Source organism: Lytechinus pictus, chromosome 10, assembly GCF_037042905.1.
Source record: "Lytechinus pictus isolate F3 Inbred chromosome 10, Lp3.0, whole genome shotgun sequence".
Classification (NCBI taxonomy): domain Eukaryota; kingdom Metazoa; phylum Echinodermata; class Echinoidea; order Temnopleuroida; family Toxopneustidae; genus Lytechinus; species Lytechinus pictus.
In genome coordinates this window covers 21,171,958-21,198,802 of record NC_087254.1, presented here as the reverse complement: position 1 = coordinate 21,198,802, position 26,845 = coordinate 21,171,958, and the positions used below count along the sequence as shown (strand labels likewise).

Genomic DNA, 26,845 nt, shown 5'->3' with positions numbered 1-26,845 from the left:
CTATTGTATTTGCGATTAAGTTATGATAAATCATCGATAAATCTCGGTTTCGTTTTTTGTGGGACGCACTGTATAATATGTTTCTTTGCAGTGAACATTTTGTTTTAGGGAACGTACATGCATGGCTTGAGTCGCACCTGGCTCACTCAGTTTAATATAATTAACCAAAATATATATGGAAATGATTATGATATTGGGCCCGTCCCCTGCATCTTCCCTTGCACCAAACACACTTACCCACCCACACCCACTCTTTCGAAAACATTCAGGTGACAAAGCTTGAACAAAATACTGAGTGAAAACATTCATATCTTATTTGTAACTGTAACTCGAGTCCTGAAGCAAACACCGCTGCGACATTATGTGTTGGGACATGTGATTTCATGCATTAGAAAAGTTACATTACGCATTGACTGTGATATTATATGCATTGGACGATCATTGCGTAACATCATGCGTCACTCCGACATTATCGGTTGTAACAGGGTACATCTATTTTATCATGGCTCCATCAATGTCCTCTAAAGCTTTTTTTATGCCTTCATATTCTAAATATGACATCCCCAACAAAAAATAAAATAAATAAATAAATAAAAAAGAAAACAGCTGAAATGTTTCAGGCGAAATTCAACAGAAATTTAATTTGTTTGGTTCTAATATGGTGTAAGATGAAGAAAAATGTTTGAACTTTTCAATTTATTTTTGCATTTTTCAGAAAAATTCAAAGAAAATCTCTTCAAATGCCGGACATTCATATTGTGATACAAAAGAGCTGAAATGGTTCAAATGAGAATATTTGTGTAGTCCTATATATCATTTTGTCTATGTACAGTACACACTACTTTTGCCAGAATTACATCTTATCATTCTTCAGGGAATATCGCTAATGTTATTGTACACAATAGCTTAGTGCATCATAAATGCCTTTTTCCCCAGTCACTGTGAGACATTTTCTGTCATGACTTGTAACAAAAAGCTTAACTTTATGCTCCATCATTTCCATCAAGTCCACAAATTCACTAATCATGAATAACTAGTTGTCTAATTTGGTGCTCATATATATAGAATGACAACAGAAGTCACAAAAATGATACAAAGATGAATTATTTATACATTTTTTATTTCTAATATGCATAAAAAGTGCTTCAATTGCAATGGATAATTTTCCAGATATGCAAATACATTATAGATACATGTATATACACAAATTATATATCTATACAATATAATATTATTCTGTGCAAAATAGCAAAGTAATATACACCCAGCTTTTTTACAAGAGAATGTACTGATAAAATCATAATTTAAAAAAATCAATAAAAAACAGGCTTTTAATACATAATGTAGTCACTATTATAGTGAAGTTTTGAGGTCAGAAGATACTAACCAATTACATCATGGTATGATTGTTGGTTTAGAAATTGTCACATCATTGTAAGAACACCTTATAGTAGATCTGTGTTGTATGGGCATAGGAACACCCCAACACAATAAACACATGAAGCTATAGTCATATTTCCCTTAACATGACAAAGTATTTGAGGCTGAAAATAATATGATTTGAATATGAAATTATACAAAAATGAAACAAGCAAAAGGCTGAAAACTTCAAAATCTGATGAGAAATAGCAAAGTTATTACATTATTTTAGTGAAACACTTTATGTACATGTATGTTGTCATGGACATGCATTGAGTGAGCAGATGATATCAGTTCCCCATTCCTTCCCATTCGTATTTTATAATAATATGACATCTTATTTTTTTTGGGTCATATATGTGTATTGAAGTATATCTCCCTTGTAAAAACATAAGTTAAAGCAATACTATCACACAATGGGTCATTAATCAGTCCTTTTTAAAGACATTTTGGACCAGAAAATTGAAATCATGTAATAAAAATAAAAAGTGGGGGATGACATCATCAATTCTCTCAGCACATATTTCTACTTAGAACTGTTTCATCAAAGTAAAGAAAAAGTTTTAACTTGTAACATCTTTGTTATTGATCATCAAATTTGATGAAATACAGGTTTTGCTTGTCTACTTTTACTCCATTTATTCATATTATTTTCAGCCTGGAGCCTTTAATCAGTGGTGATGTGAGTGTTCTTACATTGACTTGATAAATGTAAATGCTATGGCAGAAAAGGAGCTTATCTGAAGAGGAAGACTTGTCATAGAGTAGGCCAAATTTGATCAAAAATATGTTTCTAGGATTACAGCGCATGCATTAAAACAGTCATTTAAATATGGAACCCAGTCCCGTCTTGGGTGGAAATCTCTCTCAACTTTGGAAAGCAAACAACGACATAATTTGTTGCATTTTAACTGCTAAGTACAACAATTTAAACATTCAGCTGTAAAAGTTCTCTAGAGATTGGTCAATGTAAACTGATGTGCCTTATACCCAATACATACTGATGTATACGTGCATTAGTCTAAAAACATGTCTCTTTTTTGTTGTTAGAGGATATAACTGTTTGTGCGGGCAGGAAGGAAAGACCTAGACAAATCAGTGCATATTTACAATGTAGGAAGGACTAATCTACACATAGAGGAAATTGTGATGATGCATTACTTATAACTGGAAGCATTTTAGAGAGTTATTTCATGGTTGGCAAATCAATAAGTTTGATAATCAGCAACAATTTATTTAGTACAAGATATCAAGATAAAAAAACTCTCATCCGCGTGTATCTATGACAAATACACTAAATTTTTTGAAGCATCAATATGTACTGTACACTGCTGTAAGTAACAGAAATAACCTAATTTCAATGAATGTACATTGATGAGGGGGTGGGGGAGAAAGGAAATGAAATACATGTATACTACCGCAGCACTTTAGTAGTAAACAAAATAAATAAGAGAAACAGAAATCCTAACATATTCCTGCACAAAATAAAATTATTCTACATGATAAGAAGATACCGGCTCCTTGCAGCCTCATTTTACACAGGTATTGATAAGAAGAATGAAATTTAATTTGAAATAGTCTGATTCTCCAGTAACGAATGCACTTTTTAAGAGATTTGATTTATAATGTAATACATGATTGTCTTAGATAAAAGCACCATACACATTCATTTTGTACAAGTTTCTTCCTTTACAACTACATTTCAAAATACTTTTTAATGATTGCATTTCTTACAAAAAACTATAAATAAGAGAAAACACAAACAGTGAAAGTTTAGATCTGCTGAGAGGTGTAAAAAAAAGAAGATCTTTAGCCCATTAACAATAACTGACACTCTTATTCTTTGTATTTTGAATGGGTAAAAAGCATATATCCAATGGTTAATGAAAAACTTAATAACAAAGTTGTCAAATTTCAACACAAAATTTATCTAACTTTCAAATTGATATTGTTTATTTCTCATGTTAAAACCAATTCTAATAGGAAATCCATATAATTTACAAATATGTACAATGCAATGTAGATCTATATTTAATCATAAGTACAAAATACCTTCATTAATTACCATATTATGAAAATTACAATTTGAATTCTCATTCTCTCAAAATACAGCTTCAACAACTTTGATGCAAATTTTTATCAAATTTTCAATTAGTAGAAAAAATATACTGTTACTATAAAGGCATCAACTATTTCTGTATATTCAAGCCAATTAAAACAGCAGCCATAAGAATATTATGTTTCTTTAAAAAAGCCAGTTTGATATAAAATTAGAGTGTAGGTCATTTCATTTTGTGTAGATACTTCTTTTGCCAAGATAATGCCTAAGCCTGTCAGTGTTAATATCAGTGTCATATTTAACTAGTTGTAAAGGGTATATCTATGAAAAAGAAACTCATCTTTCATGGTTGTTTGTTAGAAACTATCGAATTCATAAATTAGAAACATGAATTAGGTCTCTAGGACCAAGCTTCACTGAACACTATTGTTCTAAAAACGTGGTGCAAAATAGCAGGTAATTCACCGACACTGTGCATTGGATTTTGAATTTTTCAAGTTTGAATTTAACTTGATCAATACGTAATAAAGAAGCAATAGGTTCTTAAATAAACACAAACATAGTTTTTGTGACATAAAAAAGTGGTGGGATTTGTCATGTTCTTTTTCCTCTCAATTTTCGATTGTTCATTGTGCCCACTGTGTTAAGAGCACACGTGAACAAAGTGGAATCCATTTTATAACGAAGTGTAATGCATCATATAATGAATACAATAGTGTTCAGTGATACGTGATCCTAACCACCATCATGCTTCTATTTGAATGTAAATAAAGTCATTGCAAGAAATGTTATAAGCATTTCTATTTGCCATTTTGAGGGTAGAACATTTCTTATAGGAGTTCATATCATAAATGTGTTGTTGCATTATATAACCATAAATTCATGAGGAAATTATCCTTTAGATCTTGAATAAAATGACATTGCTTTCATTCACAGCATGATGAACATTGGAAAAATATATCATGTAGAACTCCTTTATGTAGGATTATCGAACAAGACATAACAATATGCACTAACATTATGGCAAGCAAAGTATACATCTTATCTTGTACAACATGTATACATAGAAACTTGTTCATGTAACTCTTTAATATACAGAGAGTAAATTCAATGTACGGCAATAAATTCAATGTATGACAATAAATAAATTTTCATATTATTAAAAAAAGACATAGGAAAATAAAAAATGCTACAAATGATCAAGATATTTTGATGGATCCACAAGGAATGGGCAATATTGAGATAATACATAAGTTAAATCTCTAAAGGGGATGAATGGGGTTATAAGTTAGAATGTAAAAATTATTGATATAAAATTGCAATTGATATCGAAAATTGCCATCATAGGTTTGAGGATATTACAATCCTGGTTAATACATATATGTAGAGAATGTGATTTTAATCATGATGTATCATAGAAGGGAATGTTCTATTATCATTATTGAAATTGTCTACCCAAGTATATGAAAATAATCTCATTCCATCCAAGGAACGTCGAACTGCTAAACTTAGACATAGGTGTACTACAAAAACTTACTTTCCTTGACCCGATTATAACCCTACAACTAGGTGACAAAGGAATGTCTGATGGGCAAGTTTTTGGCTGTGCCCCAAGGATGAAGAACTAACAAGTATTTCTAGTCTTTTTTACAACATCTTGTGCCAGAAAATTATAACTCATTCCTCATGAATGACAATGATGGAAAGACCTCAAGCTGGAGTAAACAAAGTTTGGGATATTAAGATGGTAAATGAGATTAATTCAGGCATTCATGGCTCTTGGCAAGAAAGCTTAGAGAAAGTATAAATTGTAATTCTTCCTACATATATTACATCAAGGGAATTCAATAATTTGTTACTTTGCAATGCATTTTTGATAAGATTTTTACTTCTTAAATATACATATGAAAGGAATGTGATACTTTGCAAGTTATGATAAAGATGACTATACAATATTATTTTCAAAGGCATCTAACAGTTATAGGTTATAAAATGGATTACTACTTGTTATCAAAATATTACTCAGTATAAAAGTTATCATTTTCTTTCACCCCACCCAAACATTTGTGTGTCCAGCGACTCCAAAAGTATCATTAAAATGGGCTTGTGTCATCCATTTCGCAAAACTTTTAAATCGATGGCAAGCTAAAAGTTACTGTTGCAAGCTCCTGAAATTGAGAGGATATTTGATTGGTCACAAACATATTTGTCATGAAATTATAGAATTTGATATTGACAGCAATCTAAAAGACAATGTGTGCAATTTCAGCTTCAATGGAATTTATTTTCTGATCTAAATGTTGTATGAAATGTAGATATATCACGGAACCAAACTATCAGGTCTCATTACTAGTATTACCCCCTAACATTTTTATTAAAAAAAAAATAGCACTTAATATCAGCATGAAGCTAGCCTCTTTTTTTAAGTCTGATGTAACAGAAACATTTATAATGCCCTATGGCATCCCAAGCATCAGATATGAAACTGTTCTTCTTAACATTAGAGAGCCAGTTGATAAGATACAATATGCTCAACAGCAATGGATTGTCAAATACTTGATATGAATAAAATAAACTGAATTCAAAACATAGCAGGAATAGACAAGATAAACAAAATCAAAATGTCAATCCAATCTTATCAGACAGATAAAAATAACATACAGGATTTATCTGATAAATGGATGCTACCAGATACACATCCAATTCAATTGCTTCTTCTTTCAGACACATTGAAAAGATTTATCTTTGAAACAAATTAATTCTGTTGAAGCAATTGTATAGGGATCTGAAGAAAATGCTTATGACTGCAATTGAAATCTTTATCCCAAGAGTCTACAGATAAAGATACATTTGTCTGTTATACAAACCATTACCATATGAGTTTGAAGAAGAACAGACTTTTGTCTGACATACACTTGTACAAGCTATCAAACTGAAGTCCCGAGATTAGCAGGTACAGGTGTTTTATAAGAGCTTGTAGATGAAAATTCTTATGTCTGTTGTAGAAACCACCGCCAATGGACTTTGAACATGAGCAGACAGCTCTAAAACCCATTGTAACATGAGTTTAGAGATGATAGACTAATGTCTGACACAGAAAAGAAAGATGAAGAGATGTAAGTTGACGCACAGCTCGCATCTGTTAAAGAACAGACTTTTGTCTGATGAAAAACAGACTCATGTCTGAAATCATTGTCCTTGGAGTTGAACAGACTTATCTGTCGACACACAGACTTATGTCTTTTGAGGAGCAGACTTTTGTCTGATGACAAACAGACACATGTCTGAAATCAATTGTCCCTGTAGTTAGAGCAGACTTTTATGTCTGCCATAGAAGCCATTGTCAGACGAGACTTGCAGATCCAGCTGATAACCTATTTTGATTGGATGATTCTTCCCTTGATGACCTATCAGGTGTTCGTCTATTCCCATCTCTCCTCATGGCCATGGTATACTGTAAAATCAATCATAAATCACATTATCAACTTCATGTCAAAACTTATATCTTAAATAAATAAAATACAATTCCCTGACTTGTAACTTGAACAAATTCAGCTTTCAGCTTAAAGTTAAAGGAGAATGAAACTCTTGGAGCAAGTTAGCTTTTGTGAAAGCAGAAAAATCAAAGAATAAGATCAACAAAAGTTTGAGTAAAATAGGACTAGCAATAGAAGAGTTATGAGCATTTGAATGTCGAGATCACTAATGCTATGGAGATCCTCCCATTGGCAATGCAACCAAGATCTATGATGTCACAGATGAACAACTCTCCCCTTTTGGACACTGAAAATATACCCCAAAACATCTCTTTTTGCTCATTCTAATCATATGACAAACGATTCATCAATGATATAATGTTGTGAAACCTCTGTGCTTGTCCTCTCATAAAGAGAACACCTCACCTTGTGATAGACTCTATAAAAGTGAGAATATAAGTGAAATAAGTACTAAAGTAATGAGGGAGTTGTACGTGTGTGACATCACAGATCTTGGTCGCATTGCCAATGGGAGGATCTACATGGCATTAGTGATCTCAATATTCGAATGCTCATAACTTTCTTATTATTCATTCAATCTTCCTCAAACTTTCAACAATATATTTCTTTGATATTTCTCTTTGATATGGATTCAGCTGGTTTCAAGGGTTTCATTCTCCTTTAAACGATATTTTATTTCTATAAACCAATATATCTATCTTTACATCATTTAAAAATGTTAACTTCCTGCATGGTTGACTCGGTGTCACAGTTTTGGTAATTTGAAAATCACAGACAAAAACTGCAAATTTCAAACATTTGTTATTCATTCAAATCTTTCCTTTTGAAGTCAAATATTATTTAAAACCTAAAATTCAATTTGATTCAATTGATTTGATTTTATACTAGTAGTGGTATTATGATTCAACTACTACTTGATTCATGTGGAGTTGCAATTTTAGATGTAATTAAAACCTAACTTTGTGAAAAGAGGAGAATAAACTTTGAAGAAGAAAAGTAGATCAAAAGTACATGTATGATCAAAACCATAAAACACCATACATCAAATAATGAAAGCATCTATAACAAAATTGAAATTAAAGAGAAACTAGTAATATTAAGCAAATTTGGATAAGACAGCAATATAGACAAACACCACAAACAGACAAAGACATATATCAAATATGTAGAGTATACACAAAGCAAAGAAAAGACAAACATCAATCAATTTTTATATTTCTTTAATAATCAACCACAGGGTTGGTTCACTGAATGTGGGATATACGCTTCCAAAGAGCAATTTCTATGCTCGATAGTTACCCTGGCCTAATTCAATCTCAACTACACTGATTCACCAAAACAGCTACTGGGCTGAAATTAACTTCATCATATTTGGGTAAAATTCACAAGCGCACTCAATCCAAATTATCAACATACTCAAATTTCTGTAAATTTTGATCACATATTTCTGTTATTTTAGTTTGCCCTTACCTCAATTAAGATCTACACTTAAATCATTTCAGTTCAATATATTTCGCGCTATTAACCCCAAGAAATAGGGAGAAAACTATTGTAATTTCTCCACCTATTGTACGACATAAGAAATTAATATTTTTAAGATAGAATAATCCAAAACCCCTCAGTGGGTCCCTTCAAAAATGCTTATTGCTCTAATGAATGAAATGAAGCCTATATCAATTTGGTATAACAGTATTCTTATTTGCAGGCATCAGGTCTTTTGGTTAAATTGTCTCTAGATATCAGGGTATTATACGTTGACATGGTTTGAGGAATGCCACATTCATTTTCCTGTGATTATAACCCAACACATTTTGACTGGTCATGGTTTCAGATGATGCTGATTTAATAAATAACTGGGATCTAGTTCATTATTTTATAAAACAAAGCATATACATCATTTTGTTTTATAGGCACTTGTTGGTAAGCCATACTCAGTTACTCTAAACAGCTCAAAATACTTGGTTATCATTTCAGGAATATAAGAGCTGATCCAATATACCCCCCCCCCCTTATATAGTTTATGTATATATAGAAAATAATTAGAAATTCCCATCAATCCTTTACTGAAGGTTTGCATTATTTATATACTATCTCACAGGCCAAAAATAAGACTCATATACAGAGACGATACAGAAACAATTACACAACAGATAAAACAACACAATATATGAATACTAAAGTTCACCAAGAAACATGCATACAAGGGGTGTTTTGATGAAGGGATAGAACTCACAGTGGGAGGGGGTGTGTCATAGTTCCCTCTTGAAGGTGTTACTGTGTCTTCCAAATAACTATCTCTCTGATGTGAAACGTAGGATGTACGGCCGGAGGGACGGGCGTTCGCCATATCAAAGGGACTGCATGTAGACGAGAGATAAACGAGAGTCATCAAACCTACCCGATATGACCATCGTGATAATCATTCACAACTTTTGCAGGGCGATATGTATCTGTTTAAGTGCATTTACAGGCGCAGACTGACAAAAAATTTGCAATTTGGTGTCTGGCCTTGCTGAAGAACTGCAACGAATATCACCTCGCTTATACGATTTATTTTTCTGATATTTTTCAGCAGATAATAACTTTTCAACTCTTCACCTTTTAATCATAAAGTAGTCAAGAACAAAATGAATCATAATATCTTGCAATCTTGGCACTTTCAATTGTAGTATTAAATCATTAATATGTCATCTTGAGAAACCCTTCCCATTTGAAATCATGATGCAGTTAAAAAGCAAAATCAATCATCAATCATTGAATCACTGTACTTTCATTTTTAGTATTGAATAATAATAATTAATATATCCTTTTGAGTACTCAATGAGTATTCAACGCTGAAAATCATAATGCAGTCAAGAGCAAGCAAATTCAAGCACGAAATCATATCGTCATAATTCAGCACTTCAACTTTGAGTGCTGAACATTCTATACGCATTATGCCATATTAGTTGTCAATGCATGATGGGGGATTAGTTAGTTATGTTGTGTTAATGATAATGATTAGTTATTCTTCAGATCGATCAGGGGGCCGCTATATCCTTTGACTGAATGGCCGATGATGGTTCAAGGTTGCCACCTCCCATTGTGAAATGAACAAGATGCAAAAAATAAAATGATAAGCATGCACAAATATCACAATGACTATCAGTAAGACTGCTGGACCAGTAGTAAGAACGGAAGGGAAGATGGAGTGAATGAAAGAAAATAAGATGAATATCAAGAGGAACAAACAAGGTCTCACATTGCATCCATCATAAAACAAATCAAAACAGAAGACTAGAATGAAACTACTTGACTCTTGACATAATGATGATCAACTATCACCTTTCAACATACACGTATCTTGTCAAAAGAATTGAAAAATTGAAAAAAAACTATATCTAATGAGAGTTTATTGACAGCATGATACGACTCTGCAGTTTTTTTTTATTTGCACACTCTAAAATGTTAGGGTGAAATATCAAGTAAAAAGCATGTTTTGGGGTTAAATCTTCACACAATATTTTGTAAAATCAAACAGCATTTTGTGTTGAATGTATTTTATGTGACAAGCATGCATGTTGCCCTCTTTTTTTAAATTTCCACCGCATCTTCAAAGGACCATATAATAATCCTACTTGTTATTCCTACAGCCAAGAGCCAAGTAGTTTTGCTAGTCTGTATGATGTCAGGATGCAACATTTTAACTGGGATACTTGCGGTTCGTATCTGTGATACCGGGGAGGGGATGGAATCGACCTGTTGCTGAATGGGGTTACAATACAATATCACAATGAAATGAATTTTTTTATTATTGAACGTTTACACACCAATGATGACACTTATAATGTGATTCTTGGTTAAGCTCTCTTAGTGGGCAACTCCCCCGGTGACTGGCAAGTCAACCCTAAACATTCTTGTTTGATGTTCGAGTTGCCCTCAGGAAAACTTGCCATATGGTGAGACTAGCCCTCCAGAAAGCTCTATCCTCTGGGGTAGCTATGCTCCAGGGCAGGGGGGGGGGTCATAACTTGGGAATTTTATCTCAGGCCCCGTGACATACAGGCTTGTGATCAATTGCAAATATGAAAGAGCAGTTTTAATCAGTTCCTGCTTCAATATTTTGAATGAATTGCACCGTAACAATGGTCTTGATATTAAAGCCATTGCTACTTAGTGATCAATAGTGTAATGGAGCCCAGGAGAGACTTCCTGGCCCGTATTCTGAAGTCGGGTTTAACTTAAACTCAGGTTTAAAGTTGTGGTTTAAGTATGGAAAGCCAAATGTTACATAAATCACTAATGGTAGAGATACCATATTTCAGCTCATTTGACTCTCAAATCATTCATAATTGTCTAGGAAGTATAAATAGATGATTGTCTTCACCATTGAAGAATCAGGAAAGAGCACAGTAAATATAACATAAACTTAATAAAAATTATGACACTTTTGGCTTCCCATAATTTTAGCACAGAGTTAGACCATGGTCTAAGTTAAACCTGACTTCAGAATACGGGCCCCTGTTTATACACATATACAGGAAGGGGAAATCCAATCTTGAAAGCAAATAATATTACAGTAAATTGCTTTGATTGCAATACGCTGGACTTTAAATTTACTTGGAATAGATTCCTTGGTGAATCATACTTATGCAAATATATAATAGCAGTAATTTTTTTTCAAACTGACAGAATGGGAAGAGCATGAGTGGTGAATAAAGTCATTTTTCTCAGGTTTCAAATAATAACAAGCTGGTCTCATATAAAGCACGCATATCAAAATGAATCCATATTTTAACTAGTTGAAATAAAATTCAAATGAAAAATACTGAGATAGGCCAAACTGTAAAGGCACTATGTATTGATACTCTAATCACTGATTTATTTTTTCCATATATGAAAAAAGAGGACGAGGTCAAAACGCCATCATAAGATTTGCACAAAATTTGATCCAAACAATCGCAAGCTTTCTTAAATTTGAAATCATTTTCTTGAACCATTAACTATTCACTGTTGCTTTATATTTTTCTGCTTTCACACACAAAAAATTAAATCAACATGCTACCAAGATTGAATTCCCCAGCATGACTGCAGTGATATGAGGCCTTTAAGTCTAGACAGAAATCAATATCGCATACGAAAACATTTGCCAACCTTCCCCAAATACAGATGTTAGTCCCATATTCCAATGTCTACATGTACAATGATACATTGCCAGACTTAATGTTTGAAATAAAAATTTAATACGTTCACCGAATCTTGATTTAAGATTCACTTTTAATTTCAATTCTTTTTGAAAAAAACGAGAGATATATCAAGTAGATGTTGGTTATGGGCCATCACACCCCTAACTCGTCCACCCCATGGCATAGCCATTTTCTATAACAAGATGGAAAGCGTTTGTTAGTATGACATATCACAGCTGGGTTCACAAAACCTTATTTGAATTTTCTGATTATTAATATCAAATTCTGCCTTGTCTTGAAATTTTGGTTAAAATTGTAACGATTTTATAAAAATGGAGTTTCTTTTTCATTAACAAGTCTCAGATTTACCACATGCACATATAACTCAATGAGCACTAATCTGTCACGTCATAGAAAAAAAATCAGTCATATTTATTTTGATAAATCATGGTCAAAGAATAAAGCATTTTAATTGTTTGAAACTTTGTTAGATTAAAGATGTTGGTAAAAACAATGTCCGAAAATGAAAAAAAAATGAGAATGATTTTATTATATACCTGCTAATTCATAAAAAGAGTGACAGTTAAAATACATATTGACATATCAAGGTTAATTTCAGTTATGGCAATGATAAAACATAAATTCTCACAAAAACAATTTGTAATGGATAACTGAAATAATAAAGATGATGAATAATGGATTATTGCAATAATGGAGACATGAATTATAATAAGTAGTATGTACACTGAGCATGAAAGTACTGAATTATTTAGGAAAATATATAAGCAATATACTATGAAGATAAAAGAGAAAGGAATACAAATAGGGCAAGAATGGTTTCAATTACTATACGTTACATCAGATAAAAAAAATTCATAGATATGTGGCTGACTGCCCTCTTCCCTTTTCCTTTTCTTACTGAAGTTGCAACCACAACAGTTCTTTTCAAACTAGGTGATCAGACAAATTGGTATTGTTCTGTCTCTTCATTAGTCATGCAGCAGTCCATATATATATAACAAAAGTGTCTGAATATTTGGTCATCCTTATATATATGATCAGTCTCTTATTGGCTTTGCTGGTGTATCGAGGGTAAATGATAAGATTTTTTTTTATACATTGTAAAAAAAAATATCACATAAATACTTGCAACCACTAGCAATTAAGCAACTTCATAAGCTTAGGGGGAATTACATAGATTATGCAATAATTATAACAAGGGTCATATAATAATCAGAAGAGATATTTAAAGCATTGGATTACAATGCTCTTTCTAAAACAAGCATTGGGATGAATTCAAATATCATCCATTGGAATATATGGTCTGGTGTTGAGGTCACTATTGCAAAGAATATATGGAATTGCAAGGACATAATAAAAATACAATATCTCGCATCAATATAGACATGGGCTTGATGTGAGGTATCGAGATCATTTGTGGTAGTTTCGGCAATAATCATGACAGAAAGCAATGAATACATGACTGTTGCAGTACTCAACATCAAAATTATTTGGCCAAACCCCCCCTCCCCCCAAAAAAAAATGGTTGCTCTCTTTCTCAAATGCTGAGATACCACTAAGGCTTTCGTCGTCTGCCAGGGTTGGATTAGAACCTACAATCATCCGGTCAAACGCATCACTAACTTGAGCCACTCCCAATAATGAGAATGATGGGATACCTACCCAAAACCATGTTGTGAATGGGGTCTGGTAGTGGTCGGTGAGATGGGGGCAAGAGGAGGGGGTGTGACCCTAACCGGCTCATCTTGATTTCTTCTTCTAAATCTCTCCAACGTCGCCGTCGAGGTTGGTGGCGGAAGGAAAGGATCCTCCTGGTCTACCTCGTAGTTGATCTTCCTGCAAATAGATTTATAAAATTCATAAAAATATCAAAACTCTTTAATCACATGATGTTTGAAGGATGCATGGTGGTATGAATGGTCATGAAAGTTGTTTACGCTACAACATGTGTTAGGTCCTTGTAAAGGACTTTGAAGAGTGAATAGAGGTAGAAGTGAAATGGAGAGGGGGGAAAGTGGAGGTTAGATCATACTAATATAATATACTCAGCAAGGTAGACACATAGGCCCGTATTCTGAAGTCTGAAGGTTTAACTTAAACTCAGGTTTAAAGTTGTGGTTTAAGTATGGAAAGCCAATTGTTACATAAATCACTAACAGTAGAGATGTCATATTTCAGCTCATTTGGCTCTCAAATCATTCATAATTATGTAGGAAGTATATACAATAGATGATTGTCTTTACCATTGAAGAATCAGGAAACAGCACAGTAAATATAAAAAATATACAACTTTTTTGACACGTATGGCTTCCCATAATTTTAGCACAAAGTTAGACCATGATCTAAGTTAAACCTGACTTCAGAATACAGGCCACGGAGTAGACATCTCCCATATTTATAATACTAATATTCATGAAGGCTTACTATAGGTTTACCACGGTTACCATGTTTGAAATACATTTATGATTTAATTGCCAAATAGAGTGATGATGTCACAAAACAAGTGGAATGCCTCTGGCCGTCTCACCTGCATCACGCGATTCAATATAGCAGCAGTGCTGATTTTGAAAACTACTATAACTCGCACAAGATGTTCAGTGATACTTGGTTACTCTTATTTCCACGTTTTATGAACTAGACCAATACACTTATAGAGATATGATGGCAATTCAACAAATACCCCCAACGTGGCCAAAGTTCTTTGACCTTACATGACCTTTGACCTTGATCATGTGACCTGAAACTCGCACAGGATGTTCAGTGATACTTGATTACTATTATGTCCAAGTTTTATGTACTAGACCAACACACTTTCAAATTTATGGCTGTAATTCAACAAATACCCCAATTTGGCCAAAGTTCATTGACCCTAAATGACCTTTGACCTTGATCATGTGACCTGAAACTTGCACAGGATGCTCAGTAATACTTGATTACTATTATGTCCAAGTTTCATGAATCAGATCCATAAACTTTCAAAGTTATGATGGTAATTCAACAGATACCCCCAATTCGGCCAAAGTTCATTGACCCTAAATGACCTTTGACCTTGGTCATGTGATGTGAAACTCAAGCAGGATGTTCAGTGATACTTGATTAACCTTATGTATAAGTTTCATGAACTAGGTCCATATATTTTCTAAGTTATGATGACATTTCAAAAACTTAACCTTAGGTTAAGATTTTGATGTTGATTCCCCCAACATGGCCAAGTTTCATGTAGGTCCATATACTTTCTAAGTTATGCTGTCATTTCAAAAACTTAACCTCAGGTTAAGATTTGGTGTTGACGCCGCCGCCGCTGTCGCCGTCGGAAAAGCGGCGCCTATAGTCTCACTCTGCTATGCAGGTGAGACAAAAACTATTTTTTTGCATTTCAGCATTTTTGATACCATATTTTGTTAGAGCATAATGAAAAACCCCTACTTCAAAAATTTGGTGAGAATCGGTCCATGGAGGCCGGAGACATGACCTCATGAATACAATGACTTCAATGGGGCTAATTATGTATTCATGAGGTCATATCTTGGGGGCCCCCATGGATTGATTCCCACTATATTTGGGTTGTGGGGGTTTTTCATCATGCTCTACCAAAGTATGGTATAAAAAACGCTGAAATGCAAAAAGTGAAAATTGATGATGTCACATTGGGTACTCTATACGGAAATGTTTACTTGCATTATACTCCTTAAATGTCTGGATGACATAAACTAAAACACACATACATTGCGGAAAAACATTGTCCATTATCTTTTAATATAAGTTTTTAATAGAGTTTTTGCTTTAAGAATGGTGATACATACGAATCGGAACCTTGAACATACATACCTCCTTGCTATCCTGGCTGCTAATGTAGATGACATACACAGTATCAATGTAATCAGCAGACCAAGGACTATGCCACTAATTAATAAGAATCCAACTCCAGCTCTGTAACAATAGATAAGATAGAAAGGAACATGAAGATATCACTGTATGGTCTCCTACTCTAGTCAGAGAAAAGGCAGTTCCTATTTGGCAATTTAACAAAATGATCAAACTTTCGCATACCTTTCCTTTTACTTCAATTCACTACCGTTTCAAGCCATGATAATTAAAGAGCATTACAACCTTTCATTTGTACTAAAAAACAGAGAGAAATATAGAATTCATAAGGGCCTCTTAACTATAGAGGATTGGTCAAACATATCAATAGAATTTCCCTTTGAAATTAATAATAGATAAAACTGGCATGATTACATGCATAAAGGAAAAAATAGTTCCCTATTCATATGAATATCAGAGGATGGTTCAATTTCCCGGAGGGACTAGACAGACAATTTTGGTTTGTAACTTTCTACTTCCCTTTTGCAAGTGCGATCGAAATGAATTGACCCGATTTCCTGATAAAAAGTTTGTTAGATAAATAGGCTTCCAAACCATCTCAATCACGTTTACTTCAAACTCATCTTGTAGTATTAATGCTAAAAGAGGGTGCCAATGGTGGATACTTTGCTAACCACTGAGCCATAAGATGAGATATTGGGCTGAACAGAGATTTCAAGAAATCCACCGACACATACACTGAACTCACATTGTATTGTAACATATGCCATGCAGAGCTGTAATGTAATCTTTGTGAATGCCAGTACAATCAACTAATGCTGTTACTTGCTGTGTATTCCCGGTTACGTCAGACAATGTTACTTCAACTGCATCAATATATGTCTGAAACAAAACAAAAAGGAGAGTTATAATGAAAATATTTTCTATTTAGAGTCAAAGTTTATGCAGTATATTGAAAAATAAACAATGAAGATTAAGATTAAGATTAAAAATAATATTTTGGCCAGACGTGGCAAGGTCTAAATATACCCATTGCAAGTCATTCGAGACATGAAAATGAAGATTTTTCCTAAAATATAAAATGACTATAAGTTCAATTCAATTCAATTCAAAATTTATTTCAATCCATCAATCATAAAAATACAGGTATATCATATACAAATTTGATAAAAACATGGGATTGGGAGCCCCTGGAATTATAAAAAAAAACTTGTGGGTGGGGCACCACCATGATACAATTAAATACAAATCAATATAAGACATATATAAAGAACAAACAACAAATAACATTGAAATACAATGCAAAAAACAACAACAATGGGCTAATATAGGGGAAATAAACAAACAATCAAGAAGTAATAATTATAAATCATAGTGACCTACAGTGTGCTATCATTTCAATATAAACAAATATGGGGAGTATCTGGCCAACAGTGAAGAATCAAAACTTTTACAGAAACTTCACATATATAAGGAAACCACGTGCATGAAGGATGGCTAGTTCATCACTGGATGAGGGTGATAGAGGCCCTCCAGGATCTAATACCCCTTTCATAAACCCAATAAAACCCAATTATGCGGCTAATAGCAGCATAATTTGGTCGTAAAATCAGAGGAGGACAAGAGTTATCCGCATTATTCTGATGCTGCTATTATCCGCATAATAGCGGCATCGGGACAAGATTTTGAGTTTATGAACGTATTTCCAAATAATGCGGATAATTGCCATGGTGCGGTCACAAGGTCACCCTTTTTCAACACAACCGCATCGGAGGGGGCGGGTCCAGTTGTCATGACGATTATCCACCTTTTTCAGGACGGGCGCTCGTAAAAATAATGCGGATAATTTTCGGAGTTTGTGAACGCAATTTTTATTGAATTATCCGCATTACTCTAGGCGGCTAATTGGAGGATAGGTTTTATTGGGTTTATGAAAGGGGTATAAGACAGAGGACTGCCACAGTACCAAATATTACATACCTGTGAGGATGGGGAATATTCTTTGACCATGTCCTCCAGTGATGTGACTGATTTATGAGCCGAGGCAAGATCATTGTTTGCTTCAGTGATTGACTGCAAAATAAGAAATACAATACATTTATTCTCCATTACAAATTTTCTTGGAATACCTCAATCAAAATATCATGAGTTTATTTACAACATCAAAAATAGAAATTACTCTAAGGAAAAAAGTTTGCTTCTGTGATTGATTGCATGGATAATACAAATAAAATAAATTCTGTACTGTAAATACGTTTTTTTTAAATATCCCAATTGAAATATTATGAGTTTATTTACAATATCAGAAATTATTCTTAATAACAAGGAAATTATTTATCTACCAGTTCATCAGTTCTCCCTTGAGTAGTTTTTAAAGTGACAGTCATCTCTGTATTATCTTAAGAACTATATTTCAAGTACACATAATTACATATACTAACAGTGATAACAACCATCATGAAAAACAAACAATAGAAACCCCAAAGCAAAGATGAAATGTTCTATCAATAAGTAGATTAAAATAAAAACTGTAAACCAAAGTTGTTTACAGTGATGAATTGGGTGAAAATATTGTATGACTACATTGTAAACAAAATCAGGGGGGTGTTTCACAAAGATTTAAGTATGACTTCAGTCGCACTTAAATGCTGACGCGTACACGATATGCAACGCGCGATCTTATTGATAGACACGCAGTAGTGCACGTCCTCATGACACGATCTGACCAATGCGGTCAAGCCTTTCATACCGTACGCAACTCGGCATTTAATTGCGACTCCAAGTCATACTTAAATCTTTGTGAAACACCCCCCTGGAGTGGTAAACCTGCTGACATTTAATTCAATTTACATGTAGTTGAGTTTTTATTCAGTTTTCATGTCACATAGAAAACTAACTATCATACATGTTCATTTATCACACATTTAGTTCCTTATTTGTATCCCTGTTTAAAACGAAAATGAAACTAGCTGCTCTCCGAAACCAAGGTCATAACTGTCAGTTCCTTGTTTAACACCAAGTTTTCATATTCAACGATAATGTTATTACAGAGGAATAATAAATAATGTATCTACATGTAACTTTCGATTCCTTCAAAGGGCAATGAGTCTACGTCTTGAATCATATATAACTAAGCTGCTAATTCAGTTTTCATCATAGTCATTTAGGAAAGACAGATATGGTCAGAGTTTAATTAAAAAGCCAAGAGGTTTATTTATCAAGATGTCTATACTTGTGTAAATAATAATTCATCTCTAACATCCAAACAATGATATCATATGAACTTCTTCAAAGAATACATGTATATCTAACTTTCTTTATGGCATATTCTACAAACTTGATATATCGTATTAAACTTACATATAGTCATATTTAACCTGTGCGAGCTATAGTAATATGATACTTTGCAAACAAAATACGGGTTTTCCCACTTGTGTGAACTATCTCCATGCCATTACGATGTGATACTTAGTTACAAACAATAGCAGGATACATGAACCACCTTCCTCTTCCTTCTGTGAAACGTGTAACCCTGATTACCTTTCTATTTTCTATGAAATGTTTGTTGTTTCTTCTAATACTAACCACTTGAAGCATTAACGTGAAGAATGACGCACAATTGTCTTGACTCTACTGTAACTAGGTACAATGTATAAAGTCGATTGTATTAAATGTCATCTTGGAATTATACAATTGCATTAATGTCATCTTGGAATCTTAAAAAATGTTGGTATCATAAATCATTTTGATGTATACCTCTGATGGCCTATCCAAAAATCCCTCTTTAGATTATGTGAAATATTGGAATATTTCATGGAAATCAATGTTTATTTCAATATCAAAGCAAGTAAGGCACCTACTGTACTTAAGAAAAGTTACATCAGTGGTTTCCTCGCATAAATGATTTCAGAGTGGCTTTCCTGTATCCCCAATGGAATGAAAGATAGTGGTGTATTATCACTATCTGGGGTCAGTGTGGAAATCTTTCTCTCTCTCTCTCTCTCTTTATTCTGATGTACAGTGCTTTGCATGATTCTTATGGTTCTGCTTGAAAAAAATATTGGGCCAAACAACAAAATACAGACAAAATCAAAGCCATGATGTTTTGCTCAAAAAAAAAAAATCTCTCATGTTATTCAAATAACTCTGTGTTTCTTTGATGTAACATACTGTTGTTGTAAATACATTTATTATGCATTGTGAGAAATAAAACAGACAAAATTATCCTGAATGTAGACTTACCGAGCTAAATGGATTAATGATGCTATCTGTGCACTTCAAGTAGTAATCAAGAACATCTAAAAGAAATATGAAAACATATATAATATAATCAATTAATTAATGAACAGGATGTTTTATGATTCAAGGAGAAATATATAAATTGGGTATGAAACAAAACTAATGGTCAATTTCAACTGGAGCAGTGCCAGGTTATTTAGATAGAGGGAGGGGAGACATTTAGACATTAAATTTTGTTGTGGTTGTTCTCAATTGAATTATAAGGGTATATCCTTAGCCTCTTCTTTTCCCCCTCTCTTTCTCTTTTTTTTTCCTCCCACCCCCACCCCCCTCTCATTTTCACTACCTGAAAAATCTCAGGGGGACCACCCTCCTCCATGGTGCTGCCCCTGGCTGCAAATACAACACTGTGTTCTGTGTTATGCAGCCATGAACATAATGTATACAAATCTAATCATTTGAAAAATAGGTGAATGATAAACAAATCTAAGATGGAAAAACCTCAATATTTGAGCAATAACTAAACTACGACAAATCACACAATCTGGCTGCATGCATAACGATTTTTTTATTATAAAGTTCAATTTCTGGTTCAATAAACTCTTAATTATAAATCAAAACAAACAATTCCGAGAGTGATATTTGTCTACACAAGCTGACATCATTTAAAAAACTAATAAAAACAAGAGACAGGAAAAAAGCTGCAATGGTTTGTCTAATCAAGGTGTATCAAAACAGACCATTGTAACTACCTGTAGTTGTAACCGAGATCAAAAAATAAGTACAGCTATTATAGCCTCATAAAGGATAATTTCACGTACACAATTTTTGTCATAAATTACTTTTAAAGGGGTACTCCATGCCTGGAACTGTTTCACTAAAATAATGCAAAACTTTAAAGTGCTATAACTTGGTTATTCCTTGTCTGATTTTATTCAAATTTTCATTGTTTAGTTTGTCTGATTTCCTCACATTAAAGCTATAATTCAAATCAGGAGAAATGTTTGGGCCAAACATTTGTGTGTAGTCCCATTCATTTTACAGCACACTCGAATTTTTTGGTGCATTACAGTATGTATAAGTAACATGTCAATAGCTTCGGAGCAATTTGAAATCTCATTACCAAGGTTCCAATAACACACAGCGTGATTGCTTTTATATAGTAATTATTCCTATTCTTGATATTCATGATTGATAGTCAAATGTATCCTGAAATCATTGCTAAGCTTTGTATTACAGGCTCAAAGAAAAGGTCAACTGTTTACATGTATCTTTAAAAAGATAATTTTAAAAATAGTGAACACGTCAAAATAATAGCAGATGAAGTGACATGAGAAGATTGAAAACATTGATGAACATAGTAATTATATCCACATAGAACTTTCCTTTCTATTACATAAATCATCACGTATTCCCACTTGAATAGAAACTAGGCCTATCTCATTTCTAATAGATCACACAATAGGTTTCACGTCTCATGACCATTTCTCATTCACATGTAAATCAGTAGAACATGTTACTGTCAAGGCTTTCACTCTACACAATAGAAATGACTATTGTTAACCACAATAATAGAAGAGATACTATACATTGTATGAGTCACATCCTAGGGGGGGGGGGGGCAGTGCAATGACATCAGTCTGAATGTATCCTAATTAAATCATCACATTATTTGTTAACCAATCTAATCACAAGTCACCTCAATTACTATTTGAAAGTAATTTTTTTGAAAGTTTAAAACTACAGGATCACTTGAAACCTGACCCACTAGTTGGTGTGCTTCAATTGTTGCTGTGCATACTCAAGGCCATGCACTTTTTTAAGTAGATATGAAGAAATCTAATCATCAGGGGCATGTTTCAGAAAACTTGTTATGATAACAAACTTGCATTAACAGTTAAAAGCTACTGAAATATTTCAATTTGATTGGCTAATAGTAAACTTGTTACAAAAATTGTGCCAAAACTTTAGACATGAGCACAAACATCAACGATGGGGCATCCCTTAAAATAATCAATCTCTAAAACATTTGATTTCTCTGTTCTTGAACTGCTTGAGCCATTATCAATCTATCGCATTACAACATTTCACATGTGGGAGCGTCGTGGTCTAGTGGTTACGAATCTCGTCTTTCAATGAGAGGGGCATGGTTTCGAATCTCAGCCACTGCGTGTTTTCCTTCATCAAAGTCCACAGTACAGGGGCCGGATGTATATATTTTATGGACTTGCACAACGGGGAAACATGAAAACTAATAGCAAGGCATGACATCAAACACAAGATAAAAAAGCAAATACCAGTCGTGGATGACTGACAAATGAAATAAAATAAATCATGAGCACTAAAAATGATATTACTCACCAGGTGATATTAGTGATGTCTTACCAGCTTCTGTCATGATGTACTGATCAGGAGCAACACAGAGGTCACCAAGACCCTAGTAAATAACAAGAATCATTAGAAAACTTATATTTGCAGAATCACATATCCAAATTTTTATATTCTTTTGATTGTAGGATCTATTAATTATATGCATAATGCATAGTCATACATATATTTATCTTGGGTATCTTTTTGGTGAATGTACATGTATAACATTAACAAGTTTATAGTAAATTGTACTGAGATATGAGCAAATAAGCATAGCATTTCAGTCAGTTGTAGGGTCTTGATCATTCAGGCAATAAAAGTCCCACGTGTACTTATCTGTGTTGGCAATCTTTACTTTGATCGCCTTCAGCTTTAATAGTTTTCAGGATTTTATAAAATTAGGTTTATTGCAATATGTACATGCACCAGATTATGACCTATAATGGTATGTTGACTATTGGCATTAATTCTAAAGACTCTCTCATGAAATAAAGGTTTGATGCCTCTACATTTATTTACCTTTAATTATAACTGAATGAAAATTTGGATGAAAGCAATACTTACCACTTCAATGAAGAGTTCAGCTCCAACCAAACACCAGATCATCAAGATACACACAATGCTTAATATACTGGACCTGTCATCAACAATAATCCAAAAAGATTCTATGTAAATACATGTACGGTATCTGCATTTTTAATAATAATTTTTACAAATAAAACAAAGTAAGAAACTACAGTAGAACTTCAGTACATTTTGTGATTCCTCTGCATACTTTGCTTGCCTACAAAATATCTTCTTATTTAATCAACTACCTAAGTACTGGGCACTGGCAAAGTACAGAGCCCATTGATATTACAGAATTCAGTAGGACTAAAAAACAAAGGCTAAACCCAAATTTAACTGGGATAATTCAGACCAGGGGCCCATTACATAAAGGACTTGCAACTGTTGTAAATTTGCCATTATGGCAACTACCATGGTGACCTTGATTCTGATTGGCTGCCGAGCCCTGGTACCATGGTAGTTGCCATTATGGCAAAGTTACAACAGTTGCAAGTCCTTTATGAAACGGGCCCCTGGATATACGGGGGGGGGGGGGGGGGGGGGGTCAATTCGACAAAACATTACATAATTTTGGAACCGAGTACCCGGGCGTCGTAAATTTGGTCTCAAAAGATGCGCAAGACTTGAAAGTAAAAAGTCAGTGACCCCCCCCCCCCCGTTAAATAAGGATTAAGCTAGGTACATGTGTAAATAGGTTTACTTACAAGACTAATAGATATCTAGATGACCTGGATGCTGCCAACAGGACAAAGAGACAGGTCACAAGTTGAAAGGTCAATAAGAGGACCATTCCCATCCACCTGTAACATAGATCATAGAATAGTGTCTAATTCTTCAAAACAATTTCAATTAAATTTATATAGATCTGAATGACTTGTGCAAAAATCAAATTCAGTTCAAGCTGAAATGATTGTTAAGCCAGAGTCAATTCCATTTAAACTGGTTATCAATCGCTTCTATTGAGCCCAGGTAAAAATTTGGTTGCTGCTTATATTGATGAGTATGGGAATGCAAAGAAAAGATATGGTCCAAACAAAGATGGGCAGTACTGTCTTGAACTAGAGATATTATATTACATAAAGTGTGACAAATTGTTTGTCTGCGATGCATATTCAAATTGATTTGAAGTTTATTTCGATCCACGTCTGAACCTTACCCTCGCTAAGATAATATCTTATATTTTCTCCATTCAATTTGAGACATCTGTAGCTTGTTTTCATGAACAAAATTTACTTTATAACATGTACATGTATGTCATCAATCGTGCGCGCACCATGTGCTTCCTCAGCCAGAGACAAGATTATGTGGGAGTAAAAAACAACAACAAAGTAATCACAGGATTAATCTTTCTACACTAACACTGCCGAAATGCTCCAAACTCTAACACTATATTTAATGAAACATGTGTAATTTACATTACAAAGTTTTAAAAAATCCTCCACTTGGCATGGAGTAGTACATACCTGAAATAGTCATAGTAATCAATTCTACTAATGAGCAGACTGGTATCCAATCCATTAAGTGATATCTTCTCTGTGATTTCACTCAGATTACCAGCTGCCATCTTAGATGATTGAGTCAAAGAATCCGTCATCTCAAGCATGATGTCTAGAGCCGTCTGATTGGTCACTGTCGACCGCAGATCACTTTCTAACGATGCCACCTCAGATGGAATGATGTTCTCAAGATCATCTTCAATTTTACTGATCTAAAAAAACAATACAAAATCACACAAAAATATTGTTGTGTTTAACGCAGAAACCATTGAACGCTCATTTGATCGGTCACTGTCAACCGGAGATCACTTTCTAACAGTTCAATCTCAGATGAAATAATATTTGGTTATCAAGATCATCTTCAATTTTACTGATCTAAAAAATCAACAAACACATTTGTTAAAAATAAAGAATGATTATTTAAAAGAATAAGAAAATATAACTCTGAACACCCGTGCAAGATATCTAGAGCTCTTTGATGTCATCTCAGACAAATAAAGATTTAGATTCAAATTATTCATCCAAGGAACAATCTAAAATCTTATTATAATGTAGGATATGAAAACATAAACTTCAACACTTGAATGAAAGATATAACACTTAGGCGCAGCAAACTTATTATCGGTTGCGGGTCGCCGCGCCTCGGACGAAATCCCACCGTCCGGGACGATTCGGTTATTCAGCGAGCTCCTTTTTCTCCTAGCGCGCCCCGGACGCGGCGCACCGCTATTCATCCCGCCGCGCCCGGGACGACAGATCCAAGAGCTCTGCAATATCAGCCGTAGCCTTATACGAGATTCATCCCGCCGCGGGTGGGACGAAATTACGTCACAGCTACCTACCTCGATATCGGGCGAAGTTCGTGCAGAATATGTAGACTCGGTTACGTTAGACTTGTACCTAATTATGTATTCATATTTTCTATTTTTAGATGATAGGTTGAGCGCGTATAAGTAAATCGAGCAGCACATGCACACACGTGCCACATGCACAAACATACACAATACACACATGCACAGTTTCCTGATGCGATAGCCGCGCCGCGATCTGGTATTATATTACAGTACACGTACAGAAGGCAGATGGAGGGTAGCCGGGGTTTATAGGGGAGGGAAGCAGCTAGGCCGCGCTTCCTGGGCTTAGATGGGATAGGGGGGGGGGGAGCAGTTGGGATGGGAGGGTGTTTTACTTCTAATACTCATTCAGTTCAATTACGTCGTTATAATTTTTTTTTGGTGGGATGCCGTAATTAACTTTTGCTATAGTCATGATAGTGGTATAAAACTGAGTGATAATACGTCAAGTTGATTCTTAAGTTGTTTGTACCTCGATCTCTTCTTTTCCCCAGAATTGCGTTTATCAACTTTCATATCTAATTCATCTTTTCTTTATTCAAATTGACGCCTGTTTTGTGTGTACTTTTATTTCTAACTTTAAAAGGATATCTGGATTTTGCGAACAATCTTCATGTTCTGTTTTTGAGCAAAGCTAGTGGGAATATCATCATAAGCAGAGAATATGATTGATATGCAGAATACAATATTATTTTCATAACTTTATAATTCATGATTTAAAAATATAAACGAGAGGTAATGGTAGTGGTGGTAATGAAGATGGAGCAAAAATATTCTGAGCTCCAGTCCAGGGACACCATTTCATACATTGTTTGGTAGACAAAATGCTATTAGGCCTAGGTAATGGGTCGAGACTGTACTGACCAACTAGATTGGTTTTAGACCAATTAAGAATTTATCGTATATGATTATAAAAATCATATGCATTTTCCCTTTTCCCTCTTTCGATCCCCGGTTTCGACATCCCTCCCTCGAAAATAAAGAAACAATATGGGAGGGTGTTTTACTTCTAATTCTCATTCAGTTCAATTGCGCCTTTATAATTTTTTTTTTATATTTGTATTTTTTTGTCTACAGACTATAAGTATTTACTTTGTTCTAGATGATTTGAATGTTATATTCTGTATTTTTTGGTACAATTTTGTGTATTATGAATAATTACTTTGTGAACAATGTTTTGTTGATGTACTATTACTTGTATGATTCTGAACTGAATGATTTTGATAAATACTATTACAAAACAACACAAATATTTAAAAAATGTATGATAAAAGATTCACAGATTTGCACGCAAATGTACAATTTATATGACAAGTTTCCTCAATTGCATCAG

The 26,845-nt window shown here is 33.9% G+C and overlaps 1 protein-coding gene across 1 annotated transcript; it reads right to left on the bottom strand.

Moving 5' to 3' along the window:
- Positions 1 to 270: 270 nt before the first annotated feature.
- On the bottom strand, positions 271 to 25,703 carry LOC129269265 (protein tweety homolog 1-A-like). The gene is made up of 13 exons (XM_064105538.1): positions 25,501 to 25,703; positions 24,626 to 24,870; positions 23,867 to 23,962; positions 23,160 to 23,232; positions 22,587 to 22,662; positions 20,229 to 20,284; positions 17,967 to 18,059; positions 16,735 to 16,868; positions 15,990 to 16,091; positions 13,824 to 13,997; positions 10,675 to 10,719; positions 9,209 to 9,332; positions 271 to 6,932 (listed from the first exon to the last, which is right to left on the bottom strand). Exons 1-13 carry the CDS (start codon positions 25,669 to 25,671, stop codon positions 6,822 to 6,824), a joined length of 1,500 nt encoding a protein of 499 aa, XP_063961608.1. The 5' UTR covers positions 25,672 to 25,703; the 3' UTR covers positions 271 to 6,821.
- Positions 25,704 to 26,845: the final 1,142 nt, after the last annotated feature.